Source organism: Pecten maximus, chromosome 7, assembly GCF_902652985.1.
Source record: "Pecten maximus chromosome 7, xPecMax1.1, whole genome shotgun sequence".
Taxonomy (NCBI): Eukaryota; Metazoa; Mollusca; class Bivalvia; order Pectinida; family Pectinidae; genus Pecten; species Pecten maximus.
In genome coordinates this window covers 12997547-13023371 of record NC_047021.1, presented here as the reverse complement: position 1 = coordinate 13023371, position 25825 = coordinate 12997547, and the positions used below count along the sequence as shown (strand labels likewise).

Genomic DNA, 25825 nt, shown 5'->3' with positions numbered 1-25825 from the left:
TCGTATACTCTACATCCGATTTGCTGAAGCCATGCAATATACAGTCAGTCAGTCACTAACTGGCCACCTGTAACACCAGTCCCCTTAATTACCTGTAGACCTTTATTCATGGTACTGATGGACGCTGCCCGAGGCAGAGATCGGTCAGCTGGGGATCGAGCTGGTGTTTTATAGATTCTTTTAACCGGGACGAGTCGATAGGATCGGTTGGTAATCCAATTAAATCATAATCACGAAGGCTTTTTGAAGATGGACAAAGTAATGATAATGGATGGAAATGTTGTTTTATGTAAACAACTTTTGTCAAGACCGAAAAGAGCCGCACGTTTGTCGTAAAGTTATCCCACGAGCACGTGTGCAATTGGCGATCGATCTATATATCTTTGAAATTTTCTTCACATGACAACACGAAATCCTTCTGGTTTTAACCAAGCAACTTTTAAGTAAATGATCATGAGATCACTTTCCAGTGATTTTCCAGTGATCAAAATTAGCTTTCGGTTGATTTTATTTGATGAAGTTTGGCGGGACGCCGGAAATGGTTCGTTGTAAATGCAGATGTCGCAAATTCCTTGTTGGATTGACGGATTTCTATACAAAATGTTTATTTTTCATAAATAAATAAAGGACACATAAAAATATCTGCTCATGTGAATAATGGTTGCAAAAGTTTAGTTTATATTGTGTTATTTTCGTATCTGAAATGCCGACTCTGCATTAACTGCGGGTCATGTGATAGCCAAGTGATTACATTTCTACAACACGCGGGGACCGTTTGTTTACGAGAGCAACGGAACAAATGTTTGATCAGAAACTTGCGAATCATGATCGGCCCTAATTCGTTTACCATTTCTTATAATTAATTCAAGAAAATGTTAACTTGCTATAATTTCCTGATTTTAGTTTACCGTTATTTCTAAAGAGTCTAAAGTGAAAGTAGAAATTTACCGCCGCTTACAAGATACATCGCAGTTATTTGGACGAAGTTTATTCAGATATTAAATAATATAATTTCTTTTACTTAATCATTTTTTTCTCGTATATGCTTGATCACCTTTTCTCTTTTGCTCTATAATATCTTCACTTACAATTAGTCGTCTTACAATCACAACGGACTGACTAACTTCTGGTTGAAACTTGAAAATATCGATCTGTTGACTATAATCTGATAGTAACTTTTTGATTGGACGTAATTATCGTATATGGATTCTCTCAATACACCCTCAAATTGAAATAATGCTAATATCATTTTATTTTTGAATTACTCTAGGTCATAACTTTTACCATCAAAATTTAAAACAATATTTGAAGAATAAAGAGAAGAAAGAAGACATTTTTACACACAAACGAAATAATAAAAAAAAAATCAACAGATTTCTATTTGTCTCTTATGAATCAGGTCATATGTAATGCATGGATGTACTTAAATTGTCCTGTAAAATAAGGTAGAAGATAGATAGGCCCGGAAAAAATGTCGCGCACAAAAATGCCCTTTTTTTAGGCAGCGCCCTGCCCTTTTCAAATCCTAGCTGGAACACTGTCCTAATTCTGATATTTCCACCCCTGTTAAAGCTGTTTACATCCTAATTCTGATATTCCACCCCTGTTAAAGCTGTTTACATCCTAATTCTGATATTCCACCCCTGTTAGAGCTGTCCTACAATGTGTTGGTAAGGTTGATTGATAGCAAGTGAATTAGGAGTGGTCAGGACAACACTATATATCCCACCTTTTATTTCATTATTGGTCGGCTGTGCCATAAATCATATGTCATTAATTTCAAAGTGTAATATAACACTATAGTGGCATCGTAAATAATTGACGATACATGATTGTCTCTAATGAAAAACATGCTGTCCTAGTCAAAATTCACCTGTGTTATAAGGAAATTAATTTGGAAAAAAAATCATGAATGATATATGTGATCAGGGCTGTTCCTGGAAAACATATATGGGACGGGAGGCAAGGCACTTTGAAATTAGGGGACCCACCTATAGAAGTGATTTAAATTTTGATGACTCTCTGGCATTTCCAATTTTTTTGGGAACGGTAGCCTAGTATAGAAGCAATTTTAATGTAAAAAATGGTACAAACACATCAAATACACCCAACAACAGAATCAATTTATTTCAAACCCCATCAACCCATAGATGTGATTTTAATTTGAACCCACCCCACCATATGTAATTTCCCCATGTCAAATATGTTTTCCTGGAACAGCCCTCAGTAGAATTTTGCATCTGTGTCAATGAAATATGTTTGTGAACTTGTTACATAATTTGTTATGTCAGTCGCCGTATTCAGGGCTACTGGTGACTTGTAAATTTAATGTACTGATGCGAGATCCTCCATGTCTTGAGCACTGTGTACAAGTTTGGCCCCAAAAAATAGAACTATTTGGTTTAATCATAACTGCATAAAAGAACTGTCATAAAACAATTCACAATCAGTTTTTTAAACTGCTGACAAAAAAAATAGTCATTTGAGCATTTATTAATCATATATATATATTCTGTACTCAAAGGAGAGTAATTCCTATTGAATGAGCAAACTCCTAGTTTTTTTCTATTTTATGTTTAATAGTGAAATATGTTTAGGGTTAGAAAAGTTAACTTGTAGTATGGGATTACTGTATTTATTTACATACAAAATAATAATTTCATACGTATACTGTACCTGTGGTTAAAAGTTCAACTTTGTGTGTCAATTACAATTATCAATACTTTAAATCCTTGTATATTGGAAACAAATTAAAAGGACTACGGATATCATTATCCGTGTGTCTGAAAATCCTGAGGCAAAATGTAGAAATAGAGTTAACTTTATGTAGACAATTGTTTTAAGGTGCCTCATCCCCTTTTCCCCTCCTTGATACATTGATGCTAGCTATATAGGATACACCAAATATAACCCTAGGTTAGTTCAGTGAATCCTATCCCAAAGTAAAGTATATTTTGTCTGAAAGTATATGTTTGATCACCGTAATGCCTTGCTTTGTTTTAAGTGTTTGTAATTCTTTGATATTTAAATATGTCAACTGATACAGAGTTACACTATACCAGTACAATCCACTGTTATATGTACACTCTACTGGTACAATTCACTGTTACATGTACACTCTACTGGTTACAGGTACAATTCACTGTTACAGTTGCACTCTAACATATAGTTTACAAGTTGCAGATACTCTTTACTGGTGCAATTAATGAAAACATAGTGCATGGATTAAGCAGAAATTATTTATTATTTTTGGGCTCAAATTACGTAAGTTGCTGTAAATCAGAGATATCCTGATATTGTGTGTGAATGTTGTAATAGATGGACTAATTATAAGAGTTTACCATATTTAGTCTTATTTTAAAGACCTGATTGTGCACATTGTGGAAGTGTGGTCAGAATGTATGTTGATACCCTTTGTAAGAAAGATACATGATTGAAATTTAGTTCTAACAATAAAGCAGATATATTGTGTGGGGATATAATTATGACAGGATATATATATATATATAGTATATATTGGAAAAATGCACATGTAAATACATTTAACCAATGTTAACCAGCACACTGTAAAAATATTTTTCAAACATGTTATCATCACAAATACCCATGTACATGTATTAATAGGTTTTAAAAGGGAAAATAGTCAAGATTCAAACTGACGTTTTCTTTTTTTTTTACTCATTTGGCTGTTGTTGTGGGTTTTTTTTTAACAATTGCAGTTTTTTGGGGGTTTTTTTCTGGGATTGAATTGTCATAAATGTATTAGAATTGATTGTCTTACAGTTGATATAATAATAATATAATAATTGGGAGTTTTCTATACAGCTATATCAGGGCAACATAGGTGTCTCAATGTGGTTCACAAATTTAGGACGTTTAATCCAATATTAACCAAAAAAAAGTTGGACAATCAGTTATTACCAAAATACTGTTTACTAAAGCTAGAACTTCCTAAATGCTTGTAGTAATAGGTTTATAACTCTTATTTTCCACTATGAAAAGAATATATTGGATATGGTATGATTTCATTATTAAATACCAGTACTAAAGCAATTTAATTATTTAATAGCTGAACTCTTGTTCAGTATGGTTATACTAATATTTTAGCTCACCTGCCCCTTTTATACTGAAGAACCATTGATATGAAGAAGGTTATCAATGTTAAAATGAATTGGAATCCTGGCTATTCAAGGTGTCAGAATAGATAGTGAACTATTATACCATTATTTACTAATGATCATGAGATGTTTATCAGGGATAATCCTAAATGAAAATTTGAGAACAAATTGTAAAAATTATTTTTCTTGTTGAAATGTTTTTCTTTGTATATACCTTGTTTTATAAAATTCTATAAGTAAGTATCCATTAAGTTTTACCCTAGATCTCCAGATCAGGAAGACATGGTAGAAACCTCGTCTTTTTTGTCTTCAACAATCTACCTTTAATTAATTAACTGTTTTTTGTGGTTTTTATGACCACATTATCCATACTTGTGTTGAAACTAAGGGTGATGATTGTAAAAAGCTCCTTAAATGTTAGGGATCCATTAGAGAAAAGGCTGTTTGAACATCAAATAGTTTTAGTCTCACTCTTGTAAAAAGACCTATTTATCTTGGCAGCAATTTCACAAGTGTCAAGTATGTTTTGTATTTGGATATCTCTGCAAAACATATGTAAATACATGTAAACTTTTTCCATGTATCTTGAGTTATGTGAGCTTTTATGGTATACATACATGTCTCTACAATTGGCTCAGATATTTTGTTCAGGTAAATGCCTGTTTATTTGTAAGGAAAGAACTACCTTTCGTGTTCATCAAGGAACTTGCATCGTATATTGGCTAACAAGGTCATTTTACCTGTGATATTTCTTTTTGTGTTAGGTAATTAAATTGGGGGGGGGGGGGGGGATCTTTAATCATTACACAACAAAGATTCATTTACAATTTGGACATCAACATGTATACAGAATACAGATAGCTTCTGATTTGTAAAACAAGGTTTGAATTAAACTCTTGCCAGTAAGGAGTTTGCAAGCTAGTCAAATTGTCTTGTTCAATGGGTGTTGTGTACAGTTGCATCAGGAGTCATTCCATAGGCGCACTGTTTGAGATATCTCTCGACTGAATGCTTGGATGTCAAAGATGAGAAATAAATGCATATTAATAATAATTTTCTGTTTTAATGAATTTATCTTTTAAAGAGAAAGTTTCTGCATTATGGAGCTTATATCTGACACTAAGCCAGATTTTGTCATTTCTTATTACATGGAATGTGTAGTATTGTAATTAGTAATGTATAAGTGTTTGGTTTCTTGTAAAATGGCACTTTAATCATTTGCACCGGTTGAAGATCTGATTTCACAGGGGTTATGGGAAAACAATGTGTGGCAAATGAGCTAGATATAGTGGAAAAGCATGAAATCATTACATTTACTTTGTTACAATGGTCAACTTTTCATATATATACGCAATTTTATGTCAGTCCAAGAAGTTTCAGTTTGAAATTCCATAGTAAGATTTACTATGACTTGGATAGCTGAACTCTTGTGGGATTTCTCTGTTCATTAACAGAGACAGGGCATATAGACCCCTATAGGATAGGATTCTTAATATAAGTTGCCAAACACTTGCAAAGGTTTGAGATTCCTTGTCTCGCTCCCAAGATGGTTGATTATTAATATTTTTCTCTCAACCTGTTTATCCTCGTATATATCGTATATTGATGTTACATCATTGCAAGTTAATGTTGACAAGACATGATTGAATTGTCAACCTTACATTATTGTGTTGTTGTGATGTCATACAATTGTTGATAATGTGCAAAGAGCATGTATAGCTGGAACCTCAGGGTGAGATAAGAAATTCTCACACTGGTGAAGTTGAGGATATCCCTTTCCAGGTTTAGAGATGTCTCTCTTGCATGGCCAGTCAACAATGATTGAAAATTAATAATAGAAGTTTGAATTAGAATTTCATATATCTGAAAGCAGTGCAAAATAATTTCACGTGATGTCACAACAGCAATGTATCTGTGAAAAAATAATGAATACACTTTTTTGTACCTGTATGCTATCTCATTACCATGGTATTTAATGTCCATAGACAAGTGGGTTTGTAGGGGTAAATTTTGTTACAGTTTAGGTAGTAGGAAATTTTGATGATAATCAAAAACAAACAAAAATAACAGAAAAAAATGAGAACTTCAAACGAATACTTTCTTGGTTATCTACGTTGTTCAGTAGTATTTCAAGATTTACTCATTTCTTTGAAATTTACCTTATTATTTTATTTTTTCTTAAATTCCCCTCATAACAATTGCCCCTTTGGCTTGTGCTCTCAAATGATATTAATGTGAAATATTGCACGAGAGATTTTTTGCAGTCTTAAACCTTGGACTTGTTTATGTAAATATTTTCAATTGTTATATATTGAACTTTTAATTAATGTTCGTTTTATCTAGTATATTGAAATGTTTCCAATTCATGTCATGCAAATAATGTTAGAGTGAAACTAAATAAATTCGTTAAAATTCATTGAAAAAAACAAAACAAAATCGTCCTGAACTACAAGAACTACTGATGCTGAATATCATGTATTTAAGCTACTTAAGTTGTTGTGTAGTGCGATGACAGATTTATTATGGTCACCATGTGATGTTTTGCATGTTGTTCATGCTATATTTCTAATCTGAACAAAAACGATATTCAATTGTCAGAAACAGGAGAAAAAAAATCATAAAATTAACTTAAAATTTCAAACGGATGTCATGAAGTATATCATTAAAAACAAGTCCTTGTGATGGGATGTACAACACATTATTGTATGTGTGTGTGTGTTTGTGTGTTTAAACGATTTTATTCAAATGAATTAATGTGTTGTAAGTGGGCATGATATTGTTGAATTTAAATTTAGATTGGTGTAATTTTATTGGCTATTTCTGTGCCATACCTAAATCTAACCAATAATAAAGGTAAGAGTAATGCCCATTATATGTTAACATCGTGTGTTGGATGTTATTTTGGGTCGACTTAAATCTGAATGTTCGTTCAATCTTGCTATAAATAGTGTCCTTGTGTGTCATTCCTCTCAGGAGTAACATTCGACCCAGGAATGAATGGTGTACTAACTACTGGCACTTTGGGTGGAATTGGCTATTATGGACCTACTACAATATATTCAGGATTTGCGTAGGATTAGTAACTAGACTTCTTGCCTTGGATGGTTACTTGGGTCCTACGAAGGATTAGTAACTAGACTTCTTGCCTTGGATGGTTACTTGAGACCTACGTAGTGTTAGTAACTAGACTTCTCGTCTAGGATGGTTACTTGGGATCTACGTAGGGTTAGTGACTAGACTTCTAGTCTGGGATGGTTACTTGGGGCCTACGTAGGGTTAGTAACTAGACTATTCGCCTGGGATGGTTACTTGGGACCTACGTAGGGTTAGTGTCTAGACTTCTTGTCTGGGATGGTTACTTGGGACCTACGTAGGGTTAGTGTCTAGACTTCTTGTCTGGGATGGTTACTTGGGACCTACGTAGGGTTAGTGTCTAGACTTCTTGTCTGGGATGGTTACTTGGGACCTAGACTTCTTGCCTTGGATGGTTACTTGGGACCTGCGTAGGGTTACTTACTAGACTTCTCGTCTGGGATGGTTACCTGGGACCTATGTAGGGTTAGTAACTAGACTATTCGCCTGGGATGGTTACTTGGGACCTACGTAGGGTTAGTAACTAGACTTCTTGTCTGGGATGGTTACTTGGGACCTACGTAGGGTTAGTAACTAGACTATTCGCCTGGGATGGTTACTTGGGACCTACGTAGGGTTAGTAACTAGACTTCTTGTCTGGGATGGTTACTTGGGACCTACGTAGGGTTAGTAACTAGACTATTCGCCTGGGATGGTTACTTGGGACCTACCATATGTAGTTGGTTACAAGGGACCTTTGATTTACACAAGTTAGAATAAGAGTCTGTTTGTTAGGAGCTTTTCATGTAGATATTGCTTCTAGAGGCCTTTTATATAAAATTGGTTACTAGGTACCGTTTATATATTAAATCACAAAGTTTTATTGATGAATGATTATAATTATAATCCAAAATAGAAAGAAGATTAATATAAACATAATGTGTTGCGTTCATAATGACTCTTTTTGTACTATTATTATAATCATTCATTACAAGCGCCTGCGATTGAATTGTTATCAAGGTACATTCTAGAGGGTGGTTACTAGGGACCTTCAACGCAGTGTTAATAACTAGAGATCTTGGTTACTAGGGTACTTGTAAATTTGGTGGTTACTTCACTAGAGGTTTACTACTGATGGGCGATTTTGCGATGTATTCTATATCATTGTATAGTTGTTACTCAAGGAGTGACGTACCTAGGAGTAGCTGCTAGGCATTCAGGATGGTAGATACAGGCCCATTACGTTGGGTTGATTACAACACAACATCCTGTTATCTGTATGAGCAGCATACTTACTTCTGTACTTGGTGTAAAGTGTGGGATGGTAAGGGACACTAAGGATGGCCTGGCTGGAGAGGTTTAGGCCTTCCCAGCTGGTTACGAGGAGACTTGCTCTTTTTGAGATGATAAATAGAGGATATCTAACAGTGTCTTCAGTAATAGATATTCTGTTTATTACTTTTTTTATCAACGAAAAACCTACCCCGTATGCTAACTAGGCCTACAGCGAAAGTTTGCATACGTTTATAGTAGTCCCACCCCCTGTCCAGGTGCTGACATATATGTCGGGCTTTCTGATTGGTCAATTATTTTGGTATTTTCTAATCCTTGATTTGATTGGTCAAATCAGCAAAAGTGATATTTTTCACTAGTGAAAATGTAATAATAGGTTTTATCCCACCTTTCACATAGTCATTCTTATAAAGAGGGTTCTCATTATGGGTAGAATGTTCAATTGTTCGCTAATAGCCCCTTCCTACGACATCAAAATGATTATCAGACATTAATGTAGATCCGAGGATAGCCATCACAGATCGTCAATCTAACAATAGGTCCTACTACAAAGGATGGGCACCGTATGCGTTGTAAAGATGGACGATTTTGTACCATCCATCAAATCATAGGTTCTCTAGTAAGGCTGTTTTTTTCTAGTGATAATCAGGAGCGTTTTGCGTGGAGTTGATCACCTGGCGGTATTGATATAAGGATAGATATGAACTATGGCGTTACAAATAAGACCCGTTATGTGTATATAAGTCATTAAAATTCTATGATTTTTAGACATGTCATTCTATATTTTATGTCGATTGAATAAAGTCGTCTAATTTAGATGTTACGGATGTTTGTGATGTTTTATTAGCTGCGATAACGTAGCTCTGGACGACGGACGGACAATTTCTGACAGATGGTCGTCGTCAGACATGAATTAGTGTATGGAGGTTACACGGTTTCCTGTAATATATACTACGTATCGTTTCCTTGATGTCATAGATATATATTGCTTTGTTTAAGTCACTCCTCAAAATCCCATGCATTTCGCTTATGTGTGAGGGCGATAATGAGAACATAAATCTTTTGGTTTTGATTTTATATTCTTTGACAGAAAACCAACAGCTGCGATCATGGACTTGTTACAAATTCCCAACCCACGGTCCATAGTATATTTATAGACCTTGTGGGTGTGGTAATTTAAGGACAGCCTCCTTGGTGTGCGAACTGCATGCGTGTGGTGAATGTGTGTATTTTGGAGGGTAGGCGTTTGTCTGGTGCTTACGATGCTACCTCACTGAAATACTTGTATAGTGCTCAGGCCACCCCACCCGATTACATTATACTGACAACGGGCCTTTATTGAGCGGTTCAAGTCAGTAACTCCATATGACATTGGCACGATGAGTTTGAGGCAGCATGACAGTGAAAGTGTTGATGACTACTTCGGGAGGGTTGTAATTAGAGATACGACGGAATCGACATCTCGCCACTAGTCTGGGATGTCAGGACTAGAAGACAAAGTGAACTCATGTCTAGCAGTCTTCTAAGCGAGATCCGGGAGATGTTCGACTGAGTCTCTGTGATTGACAATCCTCGCCAGAGACAGCAACAGCATTGACAACATTATCCAAGAAGGACTCGGCCACAGCAACCCCGCAAACACCAACCCAATCAAAAGCAACGCCAATACCAGTCACGACAACAGCAACAATACCAACAGCAGCAGCAGCAGCCTCGGCGACAGTGTTCCGGTAGTGGTGAGTACCAGTTTATATGACGGCAAATCAAGAGTGTTACAATTATCATAAATTGAAAGTGGAGCTCCAAAAAGGTATCAGAACAATAGGAGTTGAGTTTGTGGGCCTCTTCAAGGGCCCCATGCCTTCAACGGGCACAAAGGCAAAACAAAATCCGTACAAATTTCATATGTGAATTTGGCATCACCTTTGGTCAATTTAACATGAGCTGAACATTATCGTGTTTATATTGATGTACAGGCTGGTTCCGGACTGACCCTTAATGCCAATGACAACGACAATTGTTTATTTTCATAAAAAAACACGTTGCAGACAGACGAAGAAATAGAAAATTGTGCATGTTTTATAATATTTTTATAATATTCGTAACGATAACTCTCCTTCTTATTTAAAGTCCCTACTCCCACCCGCAGTGTCTTATCATATTGATTATAATCTTAGAAACAAGAGATGATTTCCAAAATCCACTTTATAGACTACAAGTCACAAAATCATCTTTTATATCAAGTACATAAAATTCCTGGAATAACCTATCAACAGAAGCAAAATCATCACAATCTATCAGACACTTCTTAAAAAGCCTTTCTATCTCACCAAGATACCATTCCAATTCAAATTGAAAAATCTCGAATACGGGCAAAAAAAGTCAATATAACACATTGCCAATTACGTAATCGTTGAAGTTCTCTAAAATATGATCTTCATAAAGCCCATCTTTAAGCAAACTCCACCTGCGAATGCGGTCACCTTTGTGAAAACTCCTCTCATTTCTTACTACACTGTAAAAATATGATCGAGTCAGAAGCATAAATTCTTCAATCCCTTAACTGGTACAAAGAAATCACCGTGGAACATCTTCTTTTCGGGGACGCAAATCTCGATACAAATGTTCGTATTAGGTTCGAAAAGATTTAACATTTAATATGAGTTTTTTTCCAATTAAATACCCAGGTAGCTAATTCTCTTCCCTTTCTTTTCTGTTTCTCTTCCTGCCATTCTCCTCCTATCCAATCTAAACCCTTCCTTCCAACACCAACTGTGTATGAGTACCATTAAAATGTATCAATTATCGTATTTATATATCTGTAAAGTTCATGTCGTATTGACGGTGAACCTGGTTTCACTGGTCATGTCGGCGAAGGTAGCCAAGGATATGTATTCGAAGTGAGACCAAAGAAGGATTACGAGTGAACATGGAGAACGATACTGAGCACATGATGTTACGAACATTAGAAAGCAGAAGGACTTGTGTGTTAGAAAAGTAGTCTACATACGTCGACAAGACCAGATAAACCACATACATGTTTTTCATCTGACAAAACTCCACATTCTGTTTTCGTTGGTGTTCCTTATCTGTTTTGCCCCTTTCTATCTTTATTCCCGTCTTCGTTAAAATACAATATAAGTTAAAATAATATGTTGCGTGACAAATTTTGTATATATTCCCTTGTTACGGAAAGGACGTAAGTAAGTTGTACAACTTTTGTCCAATCCATTTGCTTTTATCTGCAATAAAATTGATTTAAATAAACAAACACATTGCTGAGAATATGAACATTAACAAATAGATAACAATGATACATGGTAAAACGATGGAAATCAGAATCGGGAATTAATAATCTCATTTATATCAAAAATAAATTTAGCCAATGCAATAAGTTCATTTTGAGTTACGTAATTGAATAATGTATGAAATCTAAATGTATTTGGTCTATCATAATAATATCTAAACATATATTTCTGTCTGTTATTGAGTATAAGTTGTTGATCAAAGTTAAATAAATAATACAATTGGTCGTCTATTTCTCTTAAATTACATAAAGTGCATATTCTATTTTTACGTGGTATATTAGACCATCTATACCACTTTTGATTGGTATTTTTGTATTACCTACTCTAAATTAACAGTACGCTTTGGCTAGTTTGGGAGGGAGTTCTAGTAAATAATTCTCTAAACAGAGTTCAGACTTATAGATGATATAATTGATTCATTTATTGGAAGTAAAAATTTCATTTCTCCAGTTGGATGAAAGAATTGCCTTATGTTTATAAAATATAGTACTCTTCAGCAAATTTATACTTGAAAAAAAATCTTATTAAATATACATTAATAATGTATCTGATACCGGGTAAGCTACATTCTTCAAATATATTTTTCACTTATTTCAACCAAGGCGAGTTGTAATATGACACAACTGTTAATAGTTTGTTGCTTAGCTTATTCTTATTATTTTTAGTCAATTTAACCCCAAATCCAACCATTCTGACTTTAACCGTGATATTAAGTGGGAACCGTTTTCCATAAAATGTATATCATAAAATTTGGCGTAGACGTTTTAACATTAAGAATATGTTTACAAAATTTTAGGTGTAAACGTTGAATAAGTTTATAGTTACAAAAACCCCAAACTTAACTTTAAAAGCATTGATGTCATTTTTAGTTTCATTGGGGTATGAAAAAAAATGTTTGCAAACTGTATGAATCCGCGTCTTACAAAAGTTTGCAAACATTTTTTTCATACCCCTATGAAACTGTAAAAAAAATGACATCAACGCTTATGATTAACTTTTGAAATTGGCAATGTCAATGGCCGTATTGTGACGTCACATATTTCGCGCCATTTTTGGATTTTTTTCATAGAGGTATGAAAAAAATCTCAACCAATCAGAAAGCCGCATTCTGCGTACAAAAACTGGACAATTAATTATTTAAGCATTGATTTCATTTTTTTTTAGTTTCATCGGGGTATGAAACAAACTTTGTTTGCAAACTGTATCAATCCGCGTAGCGGATTCTTACAGAAGTTTGCAAACAAAATTTGTTTCATATCCCGATGAAACTAAAAAAAATGACATCAACGCTTATAATTAATTTTTGAAAATGATTTTCTAATTTAAAACATGTTTTATGTACAATTTTACTGGTTTTAAATGGGATTCTTTTTCTCGAATCAATACGCAACGTCAGTTGTGGTATTGTGACGTCACATTTTTCGCGCCATTCTCGGAATTTCTTTCATAGAAGAATGAAAAGAATTTTTCGACCAATCACATTGGAGTATTTACCATGAAAACAAAGAAAATTAATTATATCCATATAAATAAAACAATAGGCTTGATAGCGTTATCAAATATGTCAAGTTGACAATCTATAGACAAATTATGATCTCTACATTTAAGCATTGATGTCGTTTTTTTAAATAGTTTTATTGTGGTATAGACAAAAAATTATATAGTTGTTTGATATTAAATTTTGTTAGTTTAAACAGTATTTTATTCAAAATATGGCAGTGACAAAAAAATACAATAATCAACAAAAAGGATTCGAAAATAAGTACATAAGTACTTATATCAATTCGTCTCCTTATTAATAAATCTGGTAGTAGGACGGCACTGTTACATATATTTTGATAGCATAATAGACAGAAAAGAAGAAGAAATCAGGGAGGGGAGGGCAGAAGGGGTGCATCGAAAGAAAGTGGTTGCGAAGAGAATAACAAAAAGAACTGCATTACTCTATATAAGGATGCATTAAATACATTGGAAATCTCTAAATTACCTTATGTTGATTCCAATCAAAAAGTATACTGATATCCTGTAAAATGCAAGAGTGTTGAAGTCTATATATTAATTTCAGTATAAACAGGACTCATTAAGTCTAAATGTCACAAGTGTTGTCGAACAACATAGGTTTCAAAGTTAATGTACATTGTTTAAACAAACGCAATAATTACATAATAATAAAATAAAGTAAATAAATCTTGCCCTAAAATCGTTTCGACTTACAGATAAATTGTTGGACAGAGTCAAAAATACCTAAGTTATATTGATCTGGCATATCAGGATTTCCATACAGCAGCAGATTTAAATTATTCTCAGGTGGAAGATTAGTAAAACATTGTAGTCTTAATTGTTCGAAGTTAGGACAAAAGAGGAGAAAGTGTTCAGTAGTTTCATCAGAACGGTTACAAGAACACATGGGACTTTTAGTTAAGTTACGTAAAAATAAGTGGCTATTAAGGGAACTACAGTTCATCCTCAGCCGAGCGTGGTGAATTTGGCCAAATCTACTTATGCAATAATAGTAATAGGATGGAACAAGATTACTGTGATTATAGTTGACATACACAGACTTCTTAAGGTTAGTAAGTGATGGGTTATGCTTAACGTCGTCCGGAAGAGCGTTCCATAAGTCAACAGAGGAAGATAGAAAAGAGTCTTTATAGAGTTTAGTACGACATCTTATTTGACAGAATTTATTTGCGTTTCTAGTATCGTGAGAGTGAATGTCAGAATGACCAGCGGGGAGTATGTTAGTTAAATAGGAGGGACACTGACCATGAACAATCTTGTGAAGTTGTGTTATTTTATGTTTTCGTCTTCTTTCAATAAGAGGGTCCAAACCAGTTTCTAAATACAATCTCTCATGACTAGTTAATTTAGTAGCCCCAGTTACATGTACAATCCTGGCTGCTTCGAGTTGAATGTTTTCTAATGACAGATGGCTTTGGCCTGTCGTTATATTGTCCCATACCACATCCCCATATTCTAACAAAGGTCGAATAAAAGTAAAGTAAATAGTTTGAAGCGTTTTTCTGTCAATGGAAAATTTCAGTTTTCTTAAAATGCCTATTTTTTTTGGAAGCTTTGTTTATTATATATTGAACATGATCAGTCCACCCTCCATTAAACGAGATAAAGACATCTAGGTGTTTGTGGCATGTTACCTCTGTTAGTGGGTTGTTGTTCATAAACAAAGGGGGATGAAGTGGTTTGTCATTTTGTTGAACCAGTCTACAAAAATAAACTCCAAATACTTAAATTCTTTGATTATTTCCACAGGATTATTTTCACCGTATGTAAAATTCAAATCATCAGGAATTCTTTTCCTTCCAAAAATCATTATTTTGGTTAGCTGGTATTTACTTTAAGATGCTAAAGGTTAGAATTTGCAAATCATCAGCAGTTTCTGATAGTAATATATTGTCATCCGCGTACAGAATTACATACAATTTCAAATATATATATATTCAATTCTTGTTCTAATTTGTCACTTATATAAGACAAACCTTTACAGTCATGTGACTTAATAAAATCTTCTAAATCGTTAAGAAAAAGTGAAAATAAAAACGGAGATAGATCATCGCCTTGTCGGACCAGGAAGTACCACAACATACATTTGAGAATACACCATCTTTATTTACTTAGGCCTTGGTACCATTGTACATATTTTTGATAATCCGAAAACATTTGCAATCTATACTATTGATTTAAAGTTTATTCCAAAGACCGAATCGCCATACACTATCAAATGCTTTTTCAAAATCTATAAAGGCGCAAAATAATTGTTTTTTTGTTTTGTTTTGTTTTGTTTTTGTTTTCTTCAAATGTTTAGTTAATTCAATTAGAGATAAGATATGGTCAATTGTGGAATGGTTTCTTCCAAATCCTGCCTGAATTTCGAGATCGAGTTCAACATTATCAGCATATTTATTTAAACGTTCGTTTATATAATATACACGTATAGCTATACAATTTACCCAGGCAACTAATCAAAGTTATGGGGATCATACAAACTACCATTATTTAAAAAAAAACCGGGGATAATATAGTTCCCATGAGTCGAGATTCGGGCACATGACCAGTATTTAAAAAATGATTAAATAATTCTACATATAACGGCATCATTATGTCAATAGCTGATTACATATATAGCAAATCGTCACCAACAGCCTTTCTTTAAGCATTTTGACACAATTCATTATTTCATTCGGTAGAATATATATTGGTTCATTAATAAAACTGTTAATCTCAAGTGTAGATACATATACGATAAATATGGATGCTAGCTGTAAGCCTATATATCCATATCGACATGAATGTATAAAACGAATAAAAGTGATTAAAATACAGTAATTCATATAAAAAATGCAATGATTATAACAATAAATAAATGGAGTCAGGCTGTAAGCCTGAATATCCATATTAATTGATATAACAATACTTACTCTAAGTCTTTCAATGGCTTAATTAACTTCCGTATGCCCGTCAAGATTTTATACAAGTAATATGTTACAATTAAAATTGACGAAAGGGTTTGTCCGTACAAACCGACAGGTCCGTTATGAAATTAGTCACTACCTAGCACAATGATCGCAATCGAATGCGCCTTGAAAACACACTCTTTTTCGTGTCGGAGATAGAAAAGTCGAAACATGGCGGCAATGAACGAAGAAAAGGCGATGGATTTAGTAACTAAAAAACGAAAGCTCCATGATGAAGAGGAATCTGATGACAAGTTCAATAATCTAGGCAATATAGAAATAGTTGAGGTTTTGAATGACAATTCCCGAGAAAAATGCTTGTTTTTGCACACCAAAATTTCAGGAGAAGATGCTGTTGTTTTGATGGAAAAAACACCGTTCGACAGGAACACAATGACCCAACTGGTTTCTGAAGATACCACTTTGAAGGAAACACTCAAAAATGACATTTATTCTACGTATGAAGCACAACTTCCACATCACCTAAATGGTATGCTAAGTACGATCTAGAGGTCATTGATTAACACTAAGATAGTATTAAATTGACATCGGGACGAGAACATACTCATATAATTATAAGATTTCGAAATATCCTATAATAAACGTAAAAAGAAAATCACGATACAGGGGTACTCTTATACGTATATGAGGTCTTATTCCACCTGATTGCATTGGTGGATATTGCGACATGACAGCCTGTCAAAAGTTTCCTGTCGTGTATGTCACATGTACAAATCACATACACAAGATGTTTTCATTCCATGTTATTTATTGTCCATCACGTGGTTTCTGGCATTTGTCTGCAAACATATTAGAAAAACATTCAGTTCCTCGCAGACAATATATTTGACAAATCAATTATTCATGATAAAAATAATAAAAGAATGGTAAATGATAACATTTTGATAATAATGTAATTGCATTCACTAAATTACATTAATCAAGTTATTCATACACTTACATATACTCATTCATTTCATGTACGTTCAGATTACATATGAACTTATATACCTGTCATAAAATACCCTGTGAGTGACAGTATGTTATAATACGACAATAGTATTTAACGTAATCTAATAAACAGTATAACTCACCCTAAGTAAGGTTAAGATGGGAGTTCACCGTTACATTTTCTTGTTGTGAATTGATTTCAACAACCTGTGGTAACAAATATACAAGTGTTCAATCACACACTAACATGTGAGTAAATGTACATTTCAATATTATAAAATACAACATAAATAAAATTTACTAGTCTCCGGGATTCGATCTCATAAATACGAGACTTGGATTCAATTATAAAGCTTCGGTGTTATCCATTACACCATCACGTGTGTTATCATATACAGGTTATTAATATACTCATAGACACTTGCAATGAGCTTTATATCTATAAATATAATTCACCACATATAAATAGAAATCAACACAAATACATGTATAGCTAAAACGAATTTACAAAACGATCTAATGGTCTCTATATCTACTAACTATTTTGCAAATACTTATACTGAATCATAAATAGATGTGTTACTCACTATTATATATATTTTGATCCGGAATAGATTACTGGAGAAACTTGAAAACTTGATCCACCTGTTGATTGTCAGCTGTCTGATATTGTACTGACCAGTAACAAAGGCCTTGTATTTAAACTGACCGCTCCAACCCGATTGGTCAAAAATAGATCGGAAGGTTCCGGAAATTAATGTTTTACATTTTCCTTAATTTTAGTACATATCAATGATGATCTGAATTATATTAGAAATGTTAATAAAACTAACTCGTAAAAATGACACTAATATAGCGTATACAAAATATTCGAGATCACGTGATTATCATGTGATCCACGACTACTATACTAAGCATTAGGAAACCAATAACATATATAGTAAATACAAAGTATGTACAATTCACCTTGTTACATGTAAACATCTAATATTATTGGAGTAGATGCAGGGGTTGACACTGACTTAATCGCCTTGACAGACCGCTGGCCCCTTGGGCTGCCAGGATTTGAAATGTGGCAGCCTGGGCTGCCAATGTTGAAACCCCTCCTAGGGGATTTGGAGGAAGGTCCCTAAAATGCAGTTTCCTGTTGTCTAGTTCATTCAAATATTAGATCTTACACCAACAGGTTTTAATAAACAGTTTTGGAAATAAAATTATTGAAGTAAACAAGGACAATTTTAGCTGGACATTATATATACATAATTTTGGCTGAAAATGTTGGCAGCCGGGCTGCTGGTCTGGACATTCTGGCAGCCTGAACAGATTTCACTGTTAGTGTCGATCCCTGCGATATGAACCTTCGCATTGTGTGTCTGCATCCATTATATCTCCTATTAAATCCTATTAAAATGTTTCACCGGGGCATGTCTGATTATATAATGTGAATGAAGGTAAAGCCTTGGAAAAGCACAGCTAATCACCTGACCCACTTATTATGACCTTTTAATCAGGATGGGAACAAAGGAACCTGAGAATTTGTCACAGCCTTTGTTTATGTATGTTTTAGAGGATGGGGCTAGATTACCACTTTAATATCATTACACTTTGATAGGTCCAAATACACAGACTGTATAATTATAACCAATTCTCATTCCCCTGTACAGTCTCGACACTCCGAGGGTGTTTTCAACCTATTGATATACCAGATCAGGAATCCTAATTTCGCTTAAGATCATTTGGCAACAGTGATGTCATAACAATGTTAAAAAAAAAATTTCAAGAAAATAGAGCTGTCATCATTACAAATGAAATCAGTGTATTGTCGATTCTCATCTTCAGATACTATATCAATACTTTCATTGATATCTCTGTCTTCCTACTCTTGTCCGTTCTCGCTAGGCCTATAGCTAGTTGAGAGCAGCCATTTTGCCTACAACTGTATTGTGTAATACACAAAAACAGTCCCCTCGGATTTCTGAAAGAATCATTTTCGTATATTTTCACATCATGCTTCTTAACTCAATTCAGTTAAAAACGATCTTACAAACATTAAACATAATTACAAATAATGAGAAGGTATAATTTTGTAAATTCTGTATTCCAGTTCCATTTTAAACGTTATTATTCCCCTTTAGCTAGGGTCTCAAAAACGCATTACCAATTGAAAAAGCATGGCTTAAGGATCGTAAGGCGTCTTTAACTTTTGCAGTCTGCACCATGCATGATTTCTTTTGAGTAAACTGAGAACAGATGGTGCAAGTGCATTATTTCTACGTTGGAACTGTGTTAATTCCAATGTCAAAACAACAACTAGAAAGCCTTTTTTATTGAATGATAAACTTTATTTGACATTCTCATCTCAACACCAATGGTTCGATTTATATTGATACTAGTATATCATTATATTTTTTTTATATAAATATCGATACGCAAACTCATTTCAATGACAGCTCTACTAAAAAAGAAAAACAAAAAAAGTAAACACCTTGTATTATAATTATATATATAAACTATATGTTATACATGTATGGACAATCCAAAATGGAAATTCTTCTAGGCTAATGCATGCGTGCCGGTACTGATCTGATTCCAGATGACTGCAATGGTATGCACTGCAAAATGACATCATCATTCTCTGTCACATTTCATATATTCTATGTAGGAATGTAACAGTTGAGACAGTACAACAAGATTTTCATTATAGATGTGGTAAATCTTCAGTCAGTTAGAACAAATTAAATATTGATGAACCTGTTCAAATTATATAAAATTGTGCTTCATTAAATAAGTGTGAGTTCGAATTATTAGAGTCAATATATATATATTGGCAAAAATATCAGCAAAGAGTAAATGAAGAAGCACACATATGTACCTGGCATGTATATATATATATCCAATGTAAATCTGATACATAACAGTGACGACCTGAACAATAACACACTTATAATAAATTAGTAAAATTATAGTTATTATTTGATTCAATGTTAATTGATCATTAAACTTTCTTCATTTCGTGATAGTTGTTGTGATCCTTGCAGCTCATCCATTATGTAGCTTTAGGCCCTAAACAGTACACCTTTCACAAAAGTTAGACTTCCTAATTAAAGAATCAGAAACAATTGTATAAATTATTACGTCTGTTTATTTTATTGTGATTCTAAAAACTGAGAGTACAAGCAGCAAATTCAATCTCCAGAATACAGGAAAATAAAATTTGAGCGAACACTTGGACGTTTTTGTGGAAAGAAAACAATTTTTGCCATTGTATAGACTTTTTCAGAAAATCTCATTGTCAGGAAATAAAAATGAAAGCACTTTATCAAGATTATCAAGCGAAGACTCACCAGTATGGTTTAAAAGATTGATTACAAGTTATCTCCCATCTAATTACATCACAGAACATTTCACAGAAAGCAAAATCACCGAGACAATATATTATTTGAGATAAATTATAAACATCCAGAAGTTAAAATCTGAAGTGAGTGCATATTGGACAATTAGTCATAAAAAGAGGCTTCATTTTCCACATAAGGACAACATTTACAAAGTCCACTTTCTCTTCAAATTTTCTTGATTTATGATAACATTCTTGCTCTAGCTATACTTACACATTGAAAACTAATGCAAAAGTGTGTAATAAAACATCTCATAGGTTTCGGAAGTTAGACTAATACAAGCAGTTCAAACAGAATTTCTTCGTGTACATAATTGATATGATGAACATGTACACTGTACCATGATAACTTACTGTCTATTTCATGAAGCCTTGTGACGATAATCATAATATGCAGTAAAGAGGTGGACACATTAAGATTTTCTAGTTATGAAATTTAATTGATATAATACAAGCTTAAGTTTTGATAAACTTTTGCTGTCTGTTTTATAATTACAGCAACTACTGCAGTAAATATCACCTACTTAGAATATATCAAAGGATATTGAATTGTTTCCCCATTGATTATCATTTATTTCAAATGAAATAAATTATAGATATACTATGTCATGTAAATGAAATATAAAATATTCTATGGTAACCAATTTAATTTTCATCTATTTTTTTATTTTATTTGTATGAGGAAAAACTCTCAAAAAATATGCAGTAGCATATTAATCTTTCACATCAAATTCTTGTGACAATTTTATGCAGGGTTTTCCTGGAAATATGTATATATATAAATTTAGCTGTTATCTTAAATGGTAAAACAATTAAAAACTGTAATGTATACTGCAGAGGGCAGCAAAATAACATCTTATTCAACTCTTGCTTCATTTTGATCTGTACTGAAAGCTAGGAGGGTACCGATTTTGGTAACCAACAAAATATCTTGAGCCAAACAATTTCGAAAAATATATTTGCCTCGTCAGTCAAAATGAAAATAGAAATGGTACATTTTAAGATAATCTTTACTTTGACATGAGTTGTGTGGATAATTTCAAGAATTAAATGATTTGAAGTGACTTTCAGTTATTTGTTATGACGAGAAAGAAATTATTGACATCTCGAGCTTGTCATGTTGGAAACAAGATTTCACACATGGCCGACTCTACTGAGGTATAGGATTGATTGGAAATGTAGCTTATACGCGTTATAGTTAGGAGAGCTTCACTCTCGCACCCTTTGGGTGTGAAGAGTTCTGTTGTTATTATAAAATAAGCCTGAAATACCTATTAAGGTCAGGCTTATTTTGTGTGAAAAAACTCCAGGGAAATACACCTTCCTGTCTAGTGTCCTGACAGGAATGGAACCCAGGTCTCTGGTGTGATAATCCCTGGCTCCACGTATACCTCCTCAGGCAAAGAAGCATGCTCCATCAGCTGAGTGAAAGAGACCATATATATAACACTATGTACATGCCACACTGACCCTCTCCTTTTCCACTACTCCTTCAGTTTTCTTAAGATTTACTTAAATCACAACCTGAGACTCTCAATACCAACACCGTTGGGCTTTATTTAGGGCCCAATGTGGAAGAAAAGGGAAAACATGTTCCTGTGATAATCACCGGATCTACCTTAAGCTTCCGAGCCAAAGATCAGTCCCACCAACCCACTCCTCTTACATGGGTGTGCCTAATGAGTGTCCTGTGAGGAATGAGTATATCATGTATTGCATCATTTTCAGACATTTTGAATAAGTGTGGACATTTCCATGATATCTCCTCCTCATTCTTTTTAATCTGCAGGCTAGTACCTCTCTAGCTGTGTGAGGGTCCCATGTATACTCCACCAAAGATCTTACTAGTGTTGTATAACATGCATGTTGCCTTCATGCTCTGTGGGCAGTGTTGTAGGTGGTATGCTTTGTTTGTTATATGGTGTCAATGTGTTTCTTCCCTCTTATTTTCGGGAAATGTAGTTACGACAAAATATGTACCATGACTTTATTGTCTCAGTATACTTATTTTTGGGAAATGTAGTTACGACAAAAAATGTACTCGGACATTATTGACTCAGTATACTTATTTTCCAGCTGTGAAAGCCACTTTGATTTGTCCTGCAACAGAGAAGCACTTGTCAAAGTACAGACAACAAAAGACTTTTGCCATATGTGAAACTAAAGAAATGTATGAGAATGTCACTAAGCCATATTTACAGGAACAGAAATTCAGTATACAAGTAAGTGGTCAATTTATAATTTAAAAATTGTTAAATCCTCTGTCAAAATGTCTATTGTTTTAGAACATTTATTATACACCCGATCAAGTACTTTTTTTTGATATCATTTTTTTGTCCAAATAGCCTGAAGCATGATTTTACAAGTTGAAAAAGTAGCATTTTAAAATTACACTGAAATGATGTGTTATTCTTTATATAATTCTATTTTTACTAAATGTCATTCAATTGACAAAATAAATTATCATAATACATTTTCATTGTTTTAGTGGGTGTACAATATATTGGATAAGAAGAGTGAGTCAGACAGGATAGTTTTTGAAGATGCATGTCCGAAGGATGGATTTATACTGTTACCAGATATGAAATGGAACAGAAAGGAGTTGAGTCAACTCTATCTGGTGGCTATTGTGCACACCAGGGAAGTTCTGTCATTGAGAGACCTCAATCATACACACCTACCTTTGCTCAACAATATCCTGCACAAGGGAATGGTATGTAGCACTGTATAGCAAGATTCAGCCAGACAATGGTTTATACACACAGTAGTTAAAAAAGTTATTTCAGAAGATTTATTTAATGTAGAAGTTGCTAGATATTAAGATATGTTAGATTCATGGAATGTTTCGTAATTAGATTTTTATTTAAAATTAGTCTTTTCTAAGTATGTTTTAATTGAATAATTGTTGGGAATTACTTTCAACGCATTAGTCATCATCGATTATTGATCAATCATGAACAGAAAGGAAAACATCTGAAACCAAACAAAAAACAAAAACAAACAAAAATTCACCAAAATGAGGGAAAATGTGATTTTTATGTTTAAGGTATCTAGCTTTTTATTGTTGATACATTTGATGGTCTTCATTTTATTATTTTCAATCTGCTGTAATATCAGTAACTTCTGAAAGATTTCCATGTTATAGTGAAACCATGATCAGTCATAAAAATCACAAGAGAAATTACACTACATTCATGGTCACAGAGGTAGACTGTTAAAATGCTTAAAACAATGATTTATTGTTGAACAAGAGATGCAGAGACCTTTAATTTGGCTAGTATGATCGAATGAAGGGCTGCAATTTATTTAGATGAATAAGCTAAGAATACTCTGTTGATTGAATAAAGTGGTTTAATCAGCTTCATATCTGCATACATAACTTACATCAACTTCAAAGTTGCATAAGAAGCAGGTGAGCGAAACATATGGCAAGCCAAGTTGTCATTTATTCGCGGAGCAATGTTTTATTAGGTCACATGAGACAAAGTCTCAAGTTTCCTATTGTAATCGCCTTTAATCCGTCCTACGATGCCGAGCGTCTGATGTGCATCTTTAAACAATTAACATTTTCGACTGCTTCGCAGAAACCCCTGAACCAATTTTAATGAAATTTTGCAGAAACCCTCCATGGCCAATGGTTAACCATAAATATGAAATATATGGTCCCCACCCCCCAGGGGACTGAGAGGCGGGCCCAAAAGAGGTCAAATTGACATGGGGCCTATGGGGAGGGACAACAAATTCTTCTTCTCTTGACCCAAATAAGGCAGAATCAAATAATCTTAGTTTGCCCCAGGGACAGGTAATCTAGCAGTTTTGGAGGGCAGTTGATGCAGTTGTTGGCCCATCTGACGGCCAGAGGCTGATGAGTAGGGTAAAAAAAGGGTCAATTGACAGAAATATTTTGAAACTCAAATGACTGTTAAGGCCCATGGGCCTCTTTTATATTGTATGTTAAAAAGTGTGTCTATGTGCTTTTTGTATAGCATTGTGTTTTGCATTACAGGAGGCGATAAGAAAAGAGTTTGGAGTAAAGCCAAGTAAGCTTCGGATGTATGTACACTACCAACCATCATACCATCATTTTCATGTACACTTTACACATCTTGCACTAGATGCACCAGGTTTCGAGGCAGACAGAGCCCATCTTTTACAGGACATCATAGAAAATATCACAATCAAATCAGACTACTACCAGCAAAAAAGTATCGTGTTCAAAGTTCGAGAATGTGATGGACTGTACTTGAAGTACAAGGAAACTGGATACTTTGATTAGAATTTCTTTTGTATGAAACAATAAATATAACAAAATGAAAGTCTTTAGTGGTTCCTTACCCTCTGGTTAGGTCAAACAATTTGCATGACAAAGATATATCTTGACACAATTCATATCAGAACATTAATTAGTAACTTTTTAGGTTATGAAGTTGATATAGTATTTGTATACCTGCCATTGTATTTATGAGTGGTATGTCTAATTCCTAGTACAAGGTCACTTGAGATAAAGTCTAAAGTGACCTATTCTAATCTCATTTTGTCTGTCATCGAGTGTCGGTAAACATTTTTTTCATTTTTGACCTTTTCTTAGAAACCTCTGAACAATTTTCATTGATTTTTTTTGTCTTAGGAGGGTTAAATGTACTAAAGTTTGTTTGGAAATCACGTTTTTTGAGCATGATTTGTTTAATTGCCGTTTGAAATATTACAAACTTGGTAAGAGTTATCAATATGTGATGGCAATTTGATTGTATGCTCACTTCCTTCACTAACTCCCAGGTCCACAATAATCTATTTCGTATACTTTATATGCAATGGTTGGTCACCTGCTGTCTGTGACGTCGTTATTCGTAGAGGTACAATTTGGGAAATTAATTGCAAACAAAATGTGATTGATTAAATCGCAGAGATCCGAATGTTCATACAGGGTCGTTTGACATTGTTCTGCTATTACATGCACGGCAGCGCTGTATCAGAGCAACATGCTATGGAAGACACTTCAAAGTACCAACTGACCAATAAGTTAACACTCGTGGACGCATTATCACCAAATTATATCCCAAAAATATATTCTCAGCATAACTACGTGAGCGTTTACATACCTATCCATTTCAAATATTACTATAGCTATTTACACCGTGTATACCGCCACATTTGGGGGCACGGCCCCGAAGCGGCACAGATGTGACAGAGGTGGGGAATCATGTTGATATTGTGCCC

General features: G+C 34.0%; 1 protein-coding gene and 2 long non-coding RNA genes across 3 annotated transcripts; 2 read left to right on the top strand and 1 right to left on the bottom strand.

Moving 5' to 3' along the window:
* On the top strand, nt 1–9299 carry LOC117331656. The gene is made up of 2 exons (XR_004533621.1): nt 1–3093; nt 3133–9299. It is a non-coding gene; the product is annotated as an uncharacterized LOC117331656 (long non-coding RNA).
* LOC117331655 lies at nt 5676–9316 on the bottom strand. The gene is made up of 2 exons (XR_004533620.1): nt 7585–9316; nt 5676–7534 (listed from the first exon to the last, which is right to left on the bottom strand). It is a non-coding gene; the product is annotated as an uncharacterized LOC117331655 (long non-coding RNA).
* Nucleotides 9317–16399: 7083 nt separating this feature from the next.
* On the top strand, nt 16400–24924 carry LOC117331654 (m7GpppX diphosphatase-like). The gene is made up of 4 exons (XM_033890482.1): nt 16400–16753; nt 22685–22830; nt 23097–23321; nt 24615–24924. Exons 1-4 carry the CDS (start codon nt 16435–16437, stop codon nt 24882–24884), a joined length of 960 nt encoding a protein of 319 aa, XP_033746373.1. The 5' UTR covers nt 16400–16434; the 3' UTR covers nt 24885–24924.
* Nucleotides 24925–25825: the final 901 nt, after the last annotated feature.

Coding starts and splice junctions, on each gene's coding strand:
- LOC117331654 (XM_033890482.1), top strand. CDS start 16,435: ATGGCGGCAATGAACGAAGAAAAGGCGATGGATTTAGTAACTAAAAAA. Junction 16,754..22,684: donor ACTTCCACATCACCTAAATG/GTATGCTAAGTA, acceptor CTTATTTTCCAG/CTGTGAAAGCCACTTTGATT. Junction 23,322..24,614: donor ATATCCTGCACAAGGGAATG/GTATGTAGCACT, acceptor TTTGCATTACAG/GAGGCGATAAGAAAAGAGTT.